This window comes from Labeo rohita, chromosome 22 (assembly GCF_022985175.1).
Source record: "Labeo rohita strain BAU-BD-2019 chromosome 22, IGBB_LRoh.1.0, whole genome shotgun sequence".
In the NCBI taxonomy this organism is placed as follows: Eukaryota; Metazoa; Chordata; class Actinopteri; order Cypriniformes; family Cyprinidae; genus Labeo; species Labeo rohita.
Genome location: NC_066890.1, coordinates 33,204,776 through 33,226,093, shown reverse-complemented (window position 1 = coordinate 33,226,093; position 21,318 = coordinate 33,204,776). Strand labels below are relative to the sequence as shown.

The following is a 21,318-nucleotide window of genomic DNA, read 5'->3' as shown; positions in this document are numbered from 1 at the left end:
TAATTTGAACCGCACCAGAGTTCATTTGGAAGCGCACCGAGACCCATCTTTTTAGCAGCCTCGGTCAATTAATTTGTGTTCTGAAGATGAACGAAGGTCTTATGAGTTTGGAACGACATGAGTTTATTTGGAAGCAGACTGAAACCCGTATTTTTAGCAGTCTCAGTCCACTTGTTTGGTGTGCGCCAGGGTTCGGATGGCAGCGTTCACACTCATTTAAATGAACCGCATTAACAGAACAATTGCAACAGAGTTTGTTTTAATTGATCCAAACATGACAAGTGTGAACACACCCTTAATTTGTGTTCCATAGATGAACAAAAGTCTTATGAGTTTGGAATGACATGAGTTCTTTGGAAGCAGACTGAGACCCATCTTTTTAGCAGTCTCAATCTGCTTGTTTGGTGCATAACAGGGTTCGGATGGCAGCGTTCACACTTACTCAAGTGAACCACACTAACAGAGCAATCGCATCAGAGTTCGTTTTAATCGAAGGTCTAACGGGTTTGAAATGACATGAGGGTGAGTAATGATCGACAGAATTTTAATTTCTGGATGAACTATACCTTTAAAAAACTGATTTGTGGCGTTTGAACCTACAACGTTTTGGTTACCACCCAGATTTTTAACCACTACACCACTACAACACCCCACCCAGTTAACAAAAGCAAAAGAAAACCAGTGCTTAAGCATCATACAATATATACTGTGTGATTATTTCAAGACATGTTTTAACATTCAATAAAGCATAATAAAGATTATAATATATAACATTAATATTTTTGGAAACAACTTGATATTTATTAATCAAGGAAGCATTAAATCAAAAGTGTCAGGAAAGACATTTATAATGTCACAAAAGATTCAGTTTCAAATAAGTGCTGTTCTTTTGAACTTTGCATTTGAAGAATCCTAAAAAATGTTTCCATAAAATATATAATTCTAAAAGATCATATGACACTGAAAACTGGAGTAATGATGCTGAAAATTCAGCTTTGAATAATTAACACTTTAAAATACAAGAAAACAGAAAACATATTTAAATTGTAAAAATATTTCAAAATACTATCATTTCACTGTACTTTAAATAAAATAAATGCAGCCTTGCTGAGCATAAAAAACTTTTTCAACATTTTTGGAAATAAACATTTCAAAAAAAAAAAAAAAAAAACTCGCCAACTGCAAATTTTGAACACTAATGTAATTCCTTGTTAAACGTAACAAATTTATATTATAATCTTAAATAATTAATTATCAAACACTTGTCATCTGCACATATCCTTCCGAAGCTCAACCAAAAAACCCACAGTGGTTCAAGCGTGTAAGATGCGGTAACTCGGTCTCAATTCAAAACAAAACTGACATTTCTGCATCTTTCTACACACGCCCAACAAAAGCACTAAATATGGTTCACGTGCTGCTATTGTTTTACAGAACAGCAGAATCTTTGCACAAACAGTTTGCTTATTATAGAAAATTTGCAGGAAGGATCTTCGAATTTAAAAAACGCTTATGCACACTTCTTTTTTTTCCCTCTCTTGCACCATTTGCCGAGACTGGCATTCACTTACTCGTGAGAACTTGTACTGGTTGCTGGTTCCTCTAAAGGTGTTAACCGCATGTTCAATAGGGCTGTTATTTATACCAGACCAGCAATCAGTTTCTTTCTGTCAGTAAACGGAATACTAAACCGCAAAATAAGTCTCCACCCTGCTGAGGGAACGAGGTCAAAAACAAGCCATGCTCTTCAATAATACGCTGTGTTAACAAAAACTAACACATTTTCAATTTCACAACAAATACATTTTCAAACAGTACATTAATTAGCAAAACACAACCTATTTTGATGTTTCTTTTCATTTTGATTACATCGCTATTGCCGTTACGCCCACAACTGCTATAAAAAAAATGACATTTTATGCTATAAACAATTTAACTTTTATTCTAAATGTGCTTTTGAGAGAAGAACAAAAGTAAAATGTGAAATACTCATGGTAAATGGTTGTGGCAACTAGGCCACACTACCCACCAAAAGTGTTTAAACACACACGCACACACATATATAGAGGAAGTGGGGAGGGGTGTGTAGATCTTCGCATGATGCTGGCAGTGCAGGCTAACCGCAGATCATCGAAGCATGTTAGCTATACCACCCTAAGTGCACCAAACAAACCTCCACACCAAATTTTAAACCTCGGTTACACCAGGAAAGCACTCCCTTGTTTTCTAGGATGAAAAAACATGTTGTTGCAAAAAAAACGAGTGAGTTGCAGAGATTCGCCTTTTCCTCCAACTGCCGTGTGCAGAGAGGAAACGACGCAGGTTTCGTTTTCTCCAAGTGACAAATTTACCTTCTATTCAGGTTCGTTGTGCACCGTTTCAGAGTTGGATGGAGAATTGACTGCGCCGTTGCGCATTAAAAACTAACTAAAAAAAGCTTAAGCACCTCAGTTTCCTGTTGACAACTGATGGAGGAAGTCTTAGATATCATGGACAGTGAAAATTCCGTTTTCTTGAGCTTCTCGAGAGCTTAATAAAAGACTTCTACCAGGTGAACGTGTGAGATGCGGTCAACAACTTTCTTGTTCAAAGCTGTTTTGCTTTCACTGCTGACAAACGAGTTAAAAGAGATGAGGTGATGTTACACTTTGAAGATTTGTCTTTTTAAACGTGAGTGCTAAAACAGAGAAAGATCCACCCAAATAACATTCCCCAGGTCTTTCATGTCAGCTGTTTAGATAGCTTGTTTTGACTACTTTTTTTTACTCTGACAAATAGCTGTGTAGTTTTAGTAAACGTTTACGTAGATGCTAGCACCTTATATGGTCACGTATGAATGTAAACCTTTTGAAAAGGGTCAGTGTTTGTTGTTTGGGCGTGAAAAGCTTACCGCTGGGTGGTTTGGGTCGTGGTGGTACGCTTTTCTTGGGCGGGAGAGCTGGCATGTCTTGTTTTCGGCTGAAAGGGTCGTCTACAAAGCCCTAAATTAAATCGCAGGGGAAAGGAGAAGCGGTGGGCCATTATCAGACACACAAGGTGCAAACCGCGCAAATTATGATCGGGACATCAATCAAAACCACATCTTACAAATGTCATCTTGCAAAAGCGTGAGAAAGTGAAGTTCCACTATGCTTAAAATGCAGATGTATATTGTGAAAAAGGTGTTGCTACCTTTGACATTTGGCTGAAGTCTGCAAAGCCGCTGTTGCTGCCGAACGAGCTGCTTCCGAATGGATCCAAAGTGCCGAAGAAATCTGGAATTGGCAGAGAAAAACAATCAGGCGAGATTGAGAAGATGGAAAAAGTCTGTTAGATGTTCTTAGAATATATGAGAAGGGGTCGTTTTTGAATTAACACTGAAATTTCATATTGTTTTCCTATTTACTGTGTCAGTATAAGTGGTTAAATTTTTTTTTTATTAATTTAAAAATAAGATCGCTGAGGTATTTATTTGACCGCTTTTATTGAATTATTTAAAAAAATAAATACTAGAAAATAAAACATTTTAATTATAATTTTATTTCATTTATTGAAATTGAGAAGAAATGAAATAAAAGTGGCCAAGAAAAGTAGTAAAAAAAAAAAATTAAAAAAATTAAGAGTTAGCGATACTTGATCACAATGGTACTTTAAAAATAAAAAAAAAATATTTGTATTAATATAAAAATAAAATACAGATCAAAGGTCACGGAGGTATTTATTTGACCATTTTCGGTGAATTTATTTTAATAAAAAAAAAAACATAAAATCAGAAAATAAAAAGGTACAAATGCATGTTTTATTCATTGAAATTGAAAACAAGCTGCTAAAAATGGCCGAATAAATAATTAAGCAACACTTAATGATAATATTAAATAAAAATAAATAAATAAATAAAAGGTTTTTATTTACTTAAAATAATATTATGGTCATGAGTCAGAGAATTATTATTATTCTGTTAACTATTTAAAAATAATATAAACATCTGAGGTCACCGAGGTATTTATTCGACCACTTTTATTGAATTATTTTTTATTTTAATAAAAAAAATAAAAAAGTAAAAATGTTTTTATTTAAAGTACAAGTGCATTTTATTTATTTATCCAAATTTGAAAAAAAGCTACTAAAAGTGGCAGAATAAATACTTTAGTAACACTTCACCATAATATTAAATGAGAGCTAATAAAAGTAAACAAAAAAGTATAAAAAAATAATGCAAACATCAAAGATCATTTTTTTTAAAATAAAAATGAAAATAAGATACTGAAAGTGACACTTCACCATAATATTACATGAAAATAGTACATAATTACTAATTAATTTAAAAATAATACAAAACATCAAAGGTCACTGAGGTATTTATTCAACCATTTTTATTAAATTATTTTTAATTAAAAAAAAAAAAAAACAAATGTAAAAAAAAAAAAAAAAAAAAAAAATACTAAAATTTAAAAAATACTTTAAAAAAAAAAATCAGAACATAAAAAGGTTTTATTTAAAGAACAAAAACCTTTTATTTACTTACCTAAAATGAAAATAAGCTACTCGAAGTCACCAAATAAATGAAAATAATAATTAATTAATTAAATAACAATAAATAATTAAAAGGTTTTTATTTATTTAAAATAATATTATAGTCAAGAGTCAGTGAATTACTTTTTTGTATATTGATTTATAAATAATATAAACATCAAAGGTCACTGAGGTATTTATTTGAACACTTTTTGAATTATTTTTGATGTTATCAAAAAATGATTAAAATAAAGAAATAAAGAAAAATCTGAAAATAAAGGTTTTTATTTCAAGTATTTAAATTGAAAAAAAAAAAAAGATAGTAAGCTACTAAAATGGGCCAAAAAATACTTTACCATAACATTAAAAGAAAATAAATAAATAAAAGATTTTTATTTATTTAAAAGAATATTATGGTCAAATATCATTTAAGTACTCATCTGAGCACTTTTAAGAAATATATTCAATTAATTTTATTTTATCAAGTCAGTGAATCTAGTCAAATATATACTTCACGGGGCTTACACACAACAGTAGCAGGACTAAAAATAAAATGCAAACTGACGCAACCAAAAAGGAGTATTAATTTTCCATTTCAAAAAGTCAAAACAAAAATGTAAAACACTTTGTTGTCTTTGTTGTTTTTGCCTTCAACCCACAGGTTTGAAAAAAAAAAACGTGTTGAGCATTTCCTGGCATCGCCTCAGTGTTCAACAATGCTGCAACCCGAAGGCTGCATTAACCATTTACTGAAACAGCAGAGGAATTTCACATCGTTCAGGCAGCCAAATGGGCCTGCGAGCGGACGTATCGCATGGGAACTCTTTTGACAGCTTCTTCACACGTGTTCTCTCACACTGCTGTCTGAGTGGCCTTTGGAAAAAAAGACACAAGTGTCGCCACTGGGCACGAGGTGTGAAAGTGTCACTTTGCTTGAGTTGTGTAATGCACCCCGAGCATGTCCCTCAAACAAGGCAGTTTTAACTGATACCAGATCAGTTTCAGAGGGTTCAAGTTCTGGTGCATGCAGAGATGAACAAGCCGATCTTTGCACAGCATCTTCAAAGAAAGGGTGTGGCGGAGATGTTATGATTCAGCTAAATAAGTGAGAGACGCACGCAAACAGTACCTTGGCCTTTTGGTTTGGGGCTGGTGGAGCTGAAGGGGTCGTTACTTGAGAAATGATGACTCTACAAGACACAAGCGAGGAGAAAGTTCAAAAACAAGTCTGAGAATAACGGGGAATAATGTGTCTGATGCATCTGTGTACCTTTGAGGGAAGAGTGGCGCTTTTGCTAAAAGGATCGGCGTTGCTGAAAGGGTCTGGCTTAGAGGGTTTCTTGAAGAAATCTTCAGAAGAGGTCCTAAATGGGTCGGCCTCTTTGAAAGGATCTCCACCGAAAGGATCTGAAAGATTGTATAGATTGTATATGATTATAACTGTCATGGGAAAGACTTGCATTTGAATAGCATCATTTACATAATATCATTTTATCTTGTATCTATCTTTAGCCTAATTTTATGAGAGTTGGGGAACTGAAAGTCTCATTTATTACCAAGAGAGAACTGTGCCAAGGTTTCTGAACATGATGTTTAATACCATGAAGCTTTGGGCAAGGACTGTGGTGTCTTTAATGAAAAACTGAAATGAAATATGGCCTTCGTAAACATTGTCTTACAGGGGAACCTTTATATGCATCAATAACAAGAAGCATTTCACAATGCATTTATAATTAAATGCAAATTTTATTAGCATATTTATTTTAAGAATGCAATTTACTGGTAGAGGCGCACACATACACACACACACACACACACACACACATACACATATACATATATATACATACTAAGGGTGTGACGAGACACTTATCCCACGAGACGAGACGAGACACGAGACTGTGTTCACGAGAACGAGACGAGACGAGATTTTTAAACTTTTCTTAAGAAATCCTCAATGATTAAATATATAGGGAAAATAGTATTTTATTCAACTGAAAAAGACAAAACACAAAAAAATGTAGGTGCATTTGAACTTTATGAAATTAAACTTCCATTTTAATGAATTATATGCAGTAATAAACAACTTTTAAACAAGAGCTTCACGATTCTGGATAAATTGAGAATCCTAGCTGTTTTTAATAAATTGGAGAACATGATTCTCTCACGATTCTAGAGAAAAAAAGATTAGAAAACTAAACAAAATAACGTAATTTACTGGTGGTTCTGACGAACTGTTCATTGCTCAAGTCTTTTAAAAACATATATTCATTTAAACAAACAAAGAAAAAAAAACAACATTCAATGAAGGAGTCAGTGTCTCACTATAGACTTGTTTGACTATTGGAATCTCCTGAATGAATGATTCAATGACATACTTTTTTTAAACGGGCAGTTTTCGCCACCTCCTGGCGGAAGAGGTTAAGCGTTACTATACACACAAGATAGTTTCGTTTTTATCACTACTGTAGACATAAGTTTTTATACCCAAACTATAAACTTTTATCCCAGTACTTCTATTATCTAAATGTCTGTAACACAGAAATAATGATTATAATGTGGTTGAAAAGACTGTTGCTCTTTCTGCGTTCACATTTACCCCGGCCCTCTGACTCATTAACATGAGCAGCGACAAAACGTGTTTCTCACGCTCCACTGACACTTGCGATGTGAAAGTCCTAATAGACATAGCTAAATTGTTGTCATTCAGGAATAAGATCGTGTGGGTGTTTGAATCGAGATCTCCTCCATATATATATATATATATATATATATATATACACACACAGAGATATATACACAAATACAGTATATAATAACAAAATATTTACATGTATTTACGTATACATATAATTGATATTATATATAAATATTTTATTAAGTAACATTTTGTTTTAGATATATACATGCATGTGTGTTTATATATACACAATAAATACGCACAGTACACACATTTTATGTAAACAAAAACATATTTTGGATGCGATTAATCGCTTGACAGCACTAATATATACACACTTTATATCTAATATTTAATATATTATAATAAGTTGTATATTTACACATTTATATTTTAATGATTCTTTAATTTCATTTCTTACATTTTTTAATTCAGACTGAACATGTGTTAGTACGCATACTAATAATTTAAAATCACATTTTTTAGAATGGATTTATTATGGATACTAAGCTGATGCAGCATGCATACTATATGTACATTAAATATTAGGGGTGGGAGGAAAAAAAAAAAAATAGATTCTCTGATGCATCGCGATTCTCTCTTCAATGATTCTGAATCGATTCTGAGTTTGTTTGTTTTTCCCCGCATGAGCGCTAGAGACGTGTCGGACTTCATTGCACGGAATTTGCTCTGTGAGAAGCGGCTTGCACGCCAGTGGTGCGCTCCGCGGCACGTGCGCTTTGGTCGACACAGAAACAAGCCGCCCTTGCGTTCCGTTTCCGTGTTCGGTGTGAAAGCCGCAAGACACGCGCACATTGCTTGACAGTGTGTGCTTCCACCTGCCGTGTTTTACTTTAGATATGCTTTCATTAATGCCGTTTGTAATGCAGTACTATTTGATGCATGAAACTCGTGCACTGACGATATCTTCCAAGTATGGCTGGTAATCGATTAATCGGTCGATTATTCTGACGATTAATCGAGTAATTATAATTAATTTAATGTTTGTGGCAATACAAATAGACCTCAGCAAACAACAGCCTTTAAAATTACTTAAATTTAGGGCTGCAAAACGATTATTCACGATTAATCGTTTTGTGATTAATCGCGAATAATCACATTCAAAATAAAGGTTTATATTTACATACTATGTGTGTATGTATTGTGTATATTTATTAAGTATATATAAATACACACACACACATGTATTAAGGAAAAATCTTAGATTTTTAATAATAATAATAATAATATTTATATTTATACATAATATAAATTATATGAAAGTATAAATATATATGCATACAAATATTTTTTAAAATATATACATGTGTATATATACATACATACTAAACAAACAGTACACACAGATATAGAATGTAAACAAACTTTTATTTTGAATGCGATTATTTGCGATTAATCATTTTGCACCCCTACTTAAAAGTATTAAAAGCAATTAATCATGGTTTTATTGAAATTGTTTTATCGAAAATGCTACAGCCACTGTAATTTCTTGAATATGTGGACATCAAAACGTGTAAACTCAGAGTGTTTGAGCTATTATTTTAAAATTGCAACAAACAATTAGCATATTTAGAAAGATAATGATGTATTCCCCTGTCTTTGTGTAAGTTTTTTAACGATTTACATAACAAATCCGACGAAATGGCGTATGTTGTGTTCCTAAATGAACGTTATAATAATCCCAAACTCACAGCAATATGCAGAGATGAAGTTTGAGACGCATGTAAATGATAACAGCTTGTGTGGAGCATTATTTACTGCTCTGATAAGTAACCTGCACGCATGTAAATAATTACAGCGCACATACTGAACCTGAATTGAATCATGGTGATTGTGAATTCACAATAGCATTATGCTTTACTGTGGTTTTTAAATCGGTTTAATATATCATGCAGCCTTGGAAAAAGGTCTAATAATGAGCGTAATGCATTCCCGTCTGCGGAATGGGTCACTGCAGTTATTTTGTCGGTTACTCGACGGTTAATTGAGTACTCAAACTGAATCGAGGAATCCTGACAGCTCTACTTTTAAATTCAAAGCTCAAACCTGCAGCTGTGGACGTCTGCTTTGAGAACGGGTCATTCTGGAACGGATCACCTGTGACAAACAAAACGAAAGTGGGAGATGTGTTTAGCAGCCATTACAAAGGCTTCAAAAGCTTGGCTCCAAAAATGTGCCACACAAATACCAGTAAACAGGAATTTGAAAGTAGACACAAACATAGTTACTGTTAGTATAACATCAGGACCCTTAGATCTCTATGGAAGGGAGGTGTTACATTTGAGCAGAAAATACATGATCTACCTTTGAATGGGTCTGTTTTAAATGGGTCTTCAGACTGGAAGGGGTCTGTGTGCATCTCCTGAGGGGCGCTGTTGAACACAGCAGTCTTCACCTTGAAAGGGTCTTCCTGTAATGGGGTTAAACAAACATGTTGATCATAGATGTTTGGTTTCACACTCTTTTATTGATTCTCCTATATAGAAGGTTTTAGGTAAGAACATTGATTTGCAATGTCTGAACCTATTTTTATGTTTTATGTTGAAAAGCAAGAGCATTTTCTTTTTCAAAGACACTGTAGAAATGTTGTCAGATTCATTTATAGTTGATTATGATTCATCTATTAACCTAGATGTCTAAGAAGTAGGCCAACAATATATTAGGGGTCCAGCTGAACATGTCTAGCTCAAATGAGAGAAGATGGAAAGTACTAGCAATTCAGAGAACAAAAAAATATTTGAAATAAGAAGCTCGAAGTCTAAATTTCAGTCTTTTGTGCCTACAATTTGCAGTTTGAGCCAGCACCTCAGCTGTTCCAAATAACATCAGAAGCTCTGTTAAAAGTGCTGGGTTTCCAAATTGCACCTTTGCATGCAAGGCATAATTCAGAAAGAAAAGCAAGCAAAGTTCTCCCTCAGAAACCAGAGAATGTCAACAGGAATTCAATCGCAATCACATGAGGAGTGAGACTCATTACTGTTCAGAAATACTCTGGGTTTTAAACTTAAACTAGAAAAAACAGTCAGGCCTGTTCCAATGTAAAGTGTGTGTGTGCGGGTGTATATCTACATAGCTATTTTTTTTATTATCTTTAATAATGATTTTATATTTTGTGTTATTTTTATACATGTTTTTGTATTATTATTTTTATTTGTATAACAATTATATAACAAATATTTATATATTAAATAAATAAAAATACCAATTCCATAACTATATACAAAAGTGTGTTTTTGTTGTATTACATTTAAAAGAATAATAATACAAATATACATTTATTTGTGTATATATTTTCTCCTTTTTTAAGTTATATAAATATTACATTTAGTATTAGTCATTTTGCAGACACTTTGTGCAAAACATAAACACATATATATATACATATATGTATGTATGTTATATATATATATATATATATATATATATATATATACATACATATACATATATATATATATATATATATATATATATATATATATATAAATAAACACACACATATATACATATTTTTATATACTTTTAAATATATTAATTTTTAAATATTAATAGCACTATGAATATTTAATGTTTATATATAATAATAAACTGTCAATATTTTCAATGATACATTAAAATACTTCTAAATTACTTCTAAATATATTAATATATAAAAACAATGTATTAATGTATTTATCAGAATATAACAAAAAAAAAAAAAAATATATATATATATATATATATATATGAAATATTAAAATACATTTTAAATGTATTAACTTTTAAATATTAATAGCACTAAATATTTATTATTTATATTACAAATAATAAAATGTTGATGTTACTTATTGCAATATATTAAAAAAACTTCTAAATTACTTCTAAATATTTCAACACTTCAACTATATTTTAATTAATGTATTCACCACTGAATATAAAATTAAATAAAGAAATAATCTTATATATTATAAAAAATATAATATATGGCATGTAAAATATTATAGTAATATTTAAATGTTACACATTTTTATATTTGTATTTTATATACTAAATGCTTTCTACATTTAATATAATTACAATAACCATGATAGTTATTATACAAATAAAATATTATCTGTTTTAGTATATTACGTTAATATAATATTTACAAATGCATTTTAAAATATTAATAATACTTCATATTTTTAATATCAATAATACAAAAAATTACTAATAAATAAATGTATAATTATAATACAAAGCATAATCTATATAACTGTAATTATAAATTATAACATAATATGTTTAAATGCATTTAATTAAATATGTTAATAATCCTTAAAGTATATTTTATAACAGCTATTATAGGCTAATAATAAAATAAAATACATTTAAATAGAAATACTTACATGTTTATCATTAACATAAGTACAATAATAGATAGATAGATAGATAGATAGATAGATAGATAGATAGATAGATAGATAGATAGACAGATAGACAGATAGATAAATAGAGTAAATATACAATCATGCATGATCTAATGTCACTTATTGCCACTGTGAGTACAACATTCGGACTGGAGCTTAAAATTCAACCTAAAATGTCTCACCATAGCCCCAAAACCGCCGTTCTCCTTCTCTGGAAAGCCCTCGCTCATGTCGGCCAGGTTGGTCATGCTGCCCCCGTGGGTTCCGTTCAGAGTGCTGCTGTACTGCTCGATGCTCTTACTGATCTCATGTTGGCTGTCCTGGATCTGGGAGAGTTTGCTCCGGGCCTGCATCATACACACAGGTCAGTTTGATCCGTTACATACTTTTTTTTCTGCCATTATTAGACACATAAGTTTCTGGTGTCTGCCTTTTAATGCCACAAGCAACCATATTTGCATGAATGCATTTAAAAATAGGCACATCCTTAGGTGTTCATCGCCCCTAGTGGTTTGAATATAAACTGCTCTGAAGGCACAACCTGGTTGATCTCATCCTGTGTGGCTTTGAGGGACTTTATGATGGTTTCTAGCTGAATCCTGCCAGCTTGTAGACTCTGCTCTAGCTGAGCTTCCTCCTGCTGCAGACGGTTCAGGTCAGCCTTGGCCCGGCCCAGCTCTTCCTCTTGGCTCTGGAGGTCAGATTCCTGCGAGTGGATCTGGGACTGTAGGGATGAGATCTGAACAGAAAGAAATTGGATGTGTTTAATGTTTACTGGCACTGAGGATCTTGTAATATTGTCTTCTCAAGGTTTCTCACCATTTGCGACTCTTCCTGGCACTTCTGTCGTACGTCATTGAGCATGTCTTCCAGCTTTGCCTTCTGCTGGTCCATTTCCTCCAGCCGGTCCTGAGCATCCTGCTTCTGCGCCTCTAGCTCCTGGAGGGTGGACGCCTCTCGGTCCAGATCGTTCTGCATCTCCTGTCAATCAAACCAAATTCAGTTAATAATGAAGCCGACGTAACTTGTAATGACTTGTGCATTTAAAAATAAACAAACAAATACTTTCAAATATATTCATACTAATTTTCACATATATTTACTCTTAAGAATAAAATACTAATAATAAAAATACTAATAATATTAAGACAAATACATTTGGAAATATATTTAACAGAACAATAATACAAGTACAATACTTTTAAATATATTATACTAACTCTAAATAGATTTTCTATTATATAATAATAATAATAATATTTCTAATTTAATAATACAAATAACAATAGTAAAATATTAGTTTATAGTTATATTAATAGATTTACTTTTAAATATGAATTACATTTTTTTATAATACAAATAAGAATAAAATGTCAATACTATTTATAAAATATTTATATTCATAAAACTATTTATAACAATATTATTTATTTTATTATAATTATTTGTAATAATAATAATAATAATAATAATGATAAAAATAATACATTTTAATTAATATATTTATCATAGAATATAAAAATAGTCAAATATTGGTATATATTTATAATATTAATGCATTTACTTTTAAATATTAATAACATTAGAATTATTTTATATTTATAATACAAATAAGAATAAAAAGTCAACACTAGTTATAAATATATTTATAAAAAATATTAATATTATTGATACTATATTTATAATAATAATAATAATAATAAATACATAAAACACATTTTAATTAATATATTTATCATAGAATATAACAAAATAAATATATTTTACATATATATTACATGTAAAATATTATTACTATTTAAATGTCAAATTTTATATTTGTATTTTATTGTTTTATATATATATATATTATTTATAATACATTTCATTTGTAATATTTACAATATAGTTTGTATTATTTATATTTATTTATGAAGGTGTTTTTAAATATTAGTACAACTTAATATTGTACATGTTTAATAATTATAATACAATAAGACAATGACCTATATAATTGTATTTCTAATTAATATAATATTTGTAATACATTTAAATGTATTTTCATAAATACATTAATAATCCTTTAAGTATATTTTAGAATGAACATATTTACCATAGATAAATAATAAAAATAAAATACATTTAAAACAAATAATTGTAAATCATAAATGTGTTAATAATCCTTGAAATACATTTTATAATGACCATATTTATCATAGGTGAATAATAAAAAATAAAACACATTAATACATAAATGTTTATAATTAATATAATATACTACATGTATTCTACATTTAATATAATTACAGTAACTATGATTCTACTACAAATAATAACAGTTATTTTCTAGTATATTACATTAACATATTTATGAATGTATTTTTACATAATAATAATAATAATGCTTAATATTTTACATATTAATAACACTATATTTTAAAGGATATTTTATAATTACATTACAAAGAATAATACAATTATCTCTATAACTCTAATTATAAATTCTATAAGATTTGTATATTTAAACCTATTTACTTAAATGTCAATAATCCTTCAAGTATACTTTATAATAAACATTTATCATAGACTAATAATAAAAATAAAATACATTTAAACATGAATACTTACATTTTTTATAATTGAAATAATAAACGTAGGTTTTAGTATATTATATCAATATATTTATGAATGCATTTTTAAATATTAACAATACTTATTTTACACAATAATAAATTATTAATAAGTGTAGTTATTAAGTATAGTTACATAATTATAATACAAAAAATAGCACAATTATCTATATAATTGTAATTGTAAATTATATAATATTTGAAATATATTTAAATGTATTTACATGTTTATAATCCTTTAAACATTTTATTTTTAATATTTCTTATTAAAGGCTAGTAATAAAAATAAAATACACTCAAACATAAATATATACATTTTATAATTCATATAATTATATAATAATAACACATTTTTTTAACAACATTCTTAAAATTATGACAATTATTTTTATAGCAATAATCCTTTAAATACATATTTTAAATATATTAGAAATATGTTTATAATAATAATAATAATAATAATAATAATAATAGCACTGCCAGGTTTACCTGAACCTCTGTGGTTTTGTGTCTGATGGCTTCTTCTGTTTCTCTAATGTCTTGTTCCAAAGTGTATTTCTCTCTGTTGAAATAATAAAACAAAAGACACAAAGTCCTTTACCATCTATTGGCAACAAGAAAACATCCCTCATACCTGCCTCCTCCACGCACAAAATCTGTCACACACATAAAACAAAAACCGTGACAGCCAAGAGAAGGTTTTACCTGAGTGTATCCCAGTGTGTGAAAGCAAGAGTGCTGAGGCAGCATGAATAAGCAAGTGAAACAAGAGATTTCGTAAAGAAAACACACACGTTAAACGAACACTGTGAAGAGGGGAAGAGGGATTTGCTAGGGAGAGGGAAACTCATCCACCACCAAGAGCTCGCAGGTACCTTTCCGCTTTCTTTGAAGGGTGGATGTTAGCATTAGAGTCAGTTCAGGGCCATCTATAAGGGAACTGTTCGGAAAAGGACAAATATGCTAGACTTGGCGGGGTGGGCCAACGAGAGAAATGGACAATGAAGACTGGAGAAGAAAAAAAATCCAGACAAAAATTCTGCACCTCCTCAAAATAAACCAAAAACGGAAACTGCATTAACATAAAAAAGTCCAGTCTTTAAAACAAGCTGAATCCAACCTAAAAGAATTACAAAATAAATAAAAAACTTAAATAAATATTCACACACTTTAAAAATTAAGACAAAGGGATTTACATTTTGACACATGGACAAACAGTTATTAAGACTCTGTGAATGCTTGTTTCCACAAGCTGAAAAACACATTAAAAAATCGAAATATTTGATATATATTTTAAGATTTTTATAATATACTTAAAAGTTATAATAATATATATATATATATATAGTATAGATTTATATTTTTTATGAATTTTGTGTTTTTATATATATGTATATCATTTATTTACATTTTAATAGCTATTATATACAGTATATATATATATGCGTGTATGTGTATGTATATGTATATACACTGCCCTCCAAAAATTTGGAAACGCCCTAGAAAGGTGGGGTTTTGGACAGTATTGGCATGAATCATTTTTAATTTGTGATAATTTTGTACTAATAAGGGACAACACAAACTACGAAAATATATGTTATTACATAAACAGTTTATACACAGAAAAAATGATTCATCAAAATATCCAGCATTAGCAGCTATTACAGCTCTGCATGATCTGGGCCTAAATTCATTGTATTCTAAACTTATTTGGCAATCAACTGTGGAAGCTATTAAGGTGTGCTGACCCAAAAATCTTTTAAAAACCTGGTAAGTTTAAACCAGTAACCAGGCATCACAGCTGGCAAAGGGGCATGTCTGACTTTGACATGTATATATTGCCATTATTATGCAATCAAAATGAAAAGTATTATTGCTGGTCTTCATTGATAATGTCAAGTTACTTTAATGTATTTGCACCAAAAAATGATAAGGGTTTATGCTGATATCATCCAAAACCACACTTTGCCAGGAGTGTTTCCAAAATTTTGGAGGGCAGTGTATACACACACTATAGTTTTATAGGTTTTTTAACATTTTTTATTAACACAATTTAGACAGTAATTTCAGTTAAAGGTTTAGTAATTTTGTTGTGTTTTTGCAATTTTATAATTATAATTTTTTTAAAAATGTGTCTATATAGTTTATATTCATTTAAATTTCATTTTTATTTGTAGTTATTCTATTACATCAAGTTAAACTAAATTAAAAATATAGAATATTGTTTTTAATTAATTAATTAATTTAGTTTTAGTTATTGTAATGACCATGGTACACACTTAGCATTGTTCATATTTTTGTATAAAGCTTGACAGCTTTTTTTTCAGTATTTTTTAGGTTTCTCTGATGAATATAAAGAGCAAAAAAGCAGTAAAAATATTTTATTACATTTTATTTTAAATTATACATTTTTAAAGTTCTTATTTAATTTAATTTTCATTTAATTATTATTATTTTTATTTTTTTTAGGTTTTTTTTTTTTCTTCTATAAATAATTAAATTTCAAAAACAGCTATTATTTGTGATATTATACATCTGTACTGTCACTTGTAATCGCCCTAAACACAACCCTAAACTTAAAAAAAAATGTTATGTGTACCATTATTAAATTGTAGTTAGTTTAAACTTTGTATGTATGTACGTATGTGTATATATTATAATTTACATTATTTTTTGTTTTTGTTTTGTAAATGTCTATGTAGTTTCTATTCAATTTAATTTCAGTTTTAGTTATTCTATTATATCAAGTTAAACTAAATAAAATAAATAAAATAAATAAATATAGGTGAAATAAAATAAGTTTAAGGTTTTATATTTTTATTTATTAATTTATTTTTTTATGGTTTTAGTAACTATTATAACCATGATACAGACTCAGTGTCGTTCAAATTTTTGTATAAAGCATGTTACACAGTATTTTTCAGGATTCTTTGTTGAATCTTAAGTTTAAAAAAAGCATTTTCTGTAACTTTAAAAATGTTTTACTGACCCCAAACTTAAAAAAAAAAGAAATTATGTGTAATATGATTAGTAAATTATTAGTAAATAGGTATAAATGTCTATGTACATATACATTATATACATTCTACACACACACACACACATATATATATATACATATACATATACATATTGTTACGTTCCACGTGTGCTTTTGTGTATATTTCGTTTTTCTCATCACTTCCCCATCTCTCTGTATTATTTCTTGCTCATTTCTAGGTCTGTGTTTATTGGCTGACCAGGCTGTCAGTCATCGTTATGACGTCATCACGTTGCCAATCCACTGATTTGCCGGCTGCATTTGAGGCCTCGAGCTCAGAGCGTGTGTGTGCGCCACGCCAGCGTACCTTGTGCTCCACGCGGTCAGCAGTCAGTCTTGTGTGTTTTTGAATGTTTAAAGTTTCCTGATTTTTGAAGTAATGCTTTGTGCAGTGTACTTTGATTTATTTATAGGTTTGTTTTTGGCTATTGACTTGTATCGACTCTAGAGCGAGATCTCTGTCCGTATGGCGTTAGAATCACATGCCAAGTTTAAAGTTAAGAATACACCTGGATTTCTGGGCGTTGAGTTAATCCTAAATGCCCCTTTTTGACAACTCGAATAATTAGTCATCTGCCATGACTTTGCTTGTTTTTTGCTCTTTTGATTAGTTTAGTTTGTACGTTGTTAGTTTAGGTTTGTGTGTGTCACGCCACTGTTGTACTTCTGCTTTTTTAGCTTAATTGAGTTTAGTTAGGGCGTCGTATACGCTGAAGATTTCGGTTTTCTTTTCTTGTTCTTTTTTTTCTAATTAGTTTAGAGGTTAGACGTAAGGCTGTTTTGTGTTGTTTATTTTCTTTGATTTGGGTGACACTCACATCTTTTTCTTTTGTTATTTGTATTAATATCTTTCTCTTTTCATTTATTTAATTGTACACTCATAACGCAACTTTTACCAAAGTAAATACTTTAAACGTACTCTGTTGTTGTCATCTTTTGATCTGCCTCACGCTCATCAGCTATTGTCTCACCTAAATGTTACGCTATCATCCCTTTTAAACATCAAACACGTAACACATATATATATATATATATATATATACACACACATACATATATATACACATATACATATATATATTATAACAGTTATTCTATTACATTAAGTTAAACTAAATAAAAATGTTTAAAAAAAAAAAAAAATACTGCCTTAGCAACTAGATGATTTTTTTTGTTGTTGTTGTTTTCATTGATTTTTTTTAACAATAAAAGTAATTTTTGTAAATACACAGAACACACTAACTCAGTATTGCTCACATTTTTTCATTCAGTATTTTTCATTTAATATATATATATATATATATATTTATTTATTTTTTATTTTTTTTAATTTATATATAAAACTGAAAGTATAACTGATATATATCAGTGTAACTTTAGATGTTTTACTGTTTTGTATTATTTTATTATTTATTTTTGTTAAAGGTTTAGTAATTGTTTGTTTTTTCCATTTTTATTATTTTTTAATCTGTCTATATAGTTTAATTTTCATTTCAGTTTTAGTTATTGTACTATTTTATCAAGTTTTTCTTTTATTGTTTAACAGAATTTATTGTTTATGGTTTTAATTTTAGTCAAGAAAAAAAAATTAAAGTCTCGTGAATTCAAATGCCAGTGTATTGCATTACCTCTGCAGGTGAGCGATCTCCTGACTTATATCGTCCAGTTCTTTAATCCCGGTGAATTCGCCTGAACCCACGGAGCTGGAGCTGTCCTGTATGAAGGGGTCCAGCACATAAAGTCAGTCCTGCTGCATGTGAGCCACACATAAGCACAGCACCACACAAACAGAAGGGTAGAGAACACCAAGGAGCCACCACACGGGAGCAGAGACCAGCTTGTCTTCCACCTCTGACGTTCAAAACATGGGGAAGTCAAGACACGGCACCATTTCACAGCACTGGATCTCTCACAAATGCTTTTCAACTCAACGTCTCGGCTAACAGACCATCGAAAGCATTTGTTCAGGCTTTTTCCAAACATTACCTACCCATAACTTGAACATTATTGCCTGATTATAGCCAGTGATAACAGCATAATACATCAGCAGCATTGAAATGTGGATGGAAAGGAACAGAAGATTGTTTGGTAAGATTTGCGATATTTTTTATCAGATGTGCTTGTGATAAGATGTCAGTGGCTCTCTTGATGTATTGTTTGTATCTACTAAACGTCTAGGGTTTGACATCCTAACTGTAGAAATACAAAAAATCATACTGAAGTTGAAACAAAACAAAATAGGAGAAAGAAAGAGACTGTTTACCCGGCGCATCTCGGTCAGCGCAGCCATGTCAGAGCCCACTGGTGTCATATAACCCGACAGACTCTGAAAAACACAGGAAGCAATTCAAATGAGGGACAATATGGTGTGCGGCTTCATATGACACTTTTAAAGCAACTGTAGATCTGGATAGTAGGCAGCGATTTCATTTTAATAAGCAATATTGCAACAGCTCACAGTGATCATTATTCATTTTTATGTACTGAAATATTATCAGATTGTCATTTCTGATTATTTACCAATGTAAATAATCAGAAATGACAATCTGAAAACATACAACATAGGGTGAACAAAAAAAAAAAAAAAAACATAAAAAAATAAGTTGACTGCCAAGGCAAAATTGTGTTTTTTCATTCAACTTTAGATTTTAGTTTTTTTATCTAATGTTTGTATTTAAAGTTAATTTTATTTCAGCTTTATTTAAATTAACAAAAACACTTTTTAATTTTTTTAAATAAAAAAATAATTCTGGGATATTAAATATTAAATTAATATAATTTTTTGTTGTTGTTTTCTTTTCTTTGTGTGTATGTTCAATTTCCGTTTATTAGTAGTAATATTTGGCATTTCAACTTAAGCTTATTTTATTTCATTTAGCTGCCTGCTAAGGTAAAATATTATTTTTTTCATTCAAGTTTACGTTTTTTTAATCTAATGTTTGTATTTATATTTATTTTATTTCAGCTTTATTTAAATGAACAAAAACACTTTTTTGTTTATAAAATGTTTGATGGGACATTAAATATTTAACTAAATATAAGAAATATTACACTTCTTTTCACTTTATTTCAGCTTAAGCTTATTTTATTTCAGTTAGTTGCCTGCAAAGGCAAAATTTAAATTTTCCATTATTATTGATATTAAATATAAAACTAAATATTAAAAAAATAAAAAATAAAAAAAATATTTTATGTATGTATGTTTAATTTCAGTTTAATATGAGACATTTTTAGGTTTTCAACTTAAGCTTATTTGATTTCACTTAGTTGCCTGCCAAGGCAAAAATTCAATCTTTCATTCAAGTTTAACTTTTTTATCTAATGTTTGTATTAATATTAAATCTTATTTACTTTATTTCAGCTTCATTTAAATTAACAAAAACATTTTTTTAAATGTTTTATAAAATGGTTTAGGGGATATTAAATATTAAACAAAATACTTAAAAAATGTAACATTTTTTGTTTATTTTTTTCTTTATGCATGTATGTTTAGGAGTATTTTTTAGGTTTTCAACTTAACTTTAACTGATTTCAGTTAGTTTTTTTTTTTTAATTTGCTGTTTGCATTTATATTTAAATATTATTTCAGCTTTATTTAAATGAACAAAAACGGTTTTTTAATCGTTTTATAAAATCGTTTTATTTTTAACAATAACCCTGACATTTCATTAAAATCATTTTGTAGATAAAGCTAATATTTAATATCACAGCACACTCATTACATGGACAGTCATCCTGGACCTCCTCTGGGATTGAACTTCCTTCGGGATTCAAACTTACAACCTCTCAGACAGGTGCAGAAGCCCAGGATGAATTTATTGAATTGTGTGGTAATAAGCGTGCTAACGTGACTTACAGGTCCCGGGGTGCCGCGTTCGGACGGTGGGATCATGTCCGGAGTCAGAGATTGCGGAGGGTCCACGCCTTTGCTGACTTTCTGCTGAATGAGATGCATGGCTAAGGAGAACTGCTCGCGTGTGAGTTTGCCCATTTGCCTGGTGTCCGCCAAAGCCCTGACAAAAACAACAGAGGAAGTGATGAGTGTGCCAATCACAACAGGAAAGTGAAGAAAAACAAAAGTGCTGACAA

The 21,318-nt window shown here is 29.8% G+C and overlaps 1 protein-coding gene across 3 annotated transcripts in view; it reads right to left on the bottom strand.

Moving 5' to 3' along the window:
• eps15l1a (epidermal growth factor receptor pathway substrate 15-like 1a) overlaps nucleotides 1-21,318 on the bottom strand; it is a 40,753-nt gene that overhangs the window by 12,837 nt on the left and 6,598 nt on the right. For all 3 annotated transcript variants that reach the window (XM_051094427.1, XM_051094428.1, XM_051094429.1), the window contains exons 11-23: nucleotides 21,086-21,242; nucleotides 19,493-19,555; nucleotides 18,858-18,943; nucleotides 14,679-14,751; nucleotides 12,400-12,561; nucleotides 12,122-12,319; nucleotides 11,763-11,927; nucleotides 9,497-9,602; nucleotides 9,239-9,289; nucleotides 5,762-5,898; nucleotides 5,621-5,681; nucleotides 3,172-3,254; nucleotides 2,891-2,981 (exon numbers count right to left, since the gene is read on the bottom strand). In XM_051094427.1, the coding sequence (XP_050950384.1) occupies nucleotides 2,891-2,981; nucleotides 3,172-3,254; nucleotides 5,621-5,681; nucleotides 5,762-5,898; nucleotides 9,239-9,289; nucleotides 9,497-9,602; nucleotides 11,763-11,927; nucleotides 12,122-12,319; nucleotides 12,400-12,561; nucleotides 14,679-14,751; nucleotides 18,858-18,943; nucleotides 19,493-19,555; nucleotides 21,086-21,242 (1,433 nt within the window). The remainder of the gene's footprint in view (nucleotides 1-2,890; nucleotides 2,982-3,171; nucleotides 3,255-5,620; nucleotides 5,682-5,761; nucleotides 5,899-9,238; nucleotides 9,290-9,496; nucleotides 9,603-11,762; nucleotides 11,928-12,121; nucleotides 12,320-12,399; nucleotides 12,562-14,678; nucleotides 14,752-18,857; nucleotides 18,944-19,492; nucleotides 19,556-21,085; nucleotides 21,243-21,318) is intronic.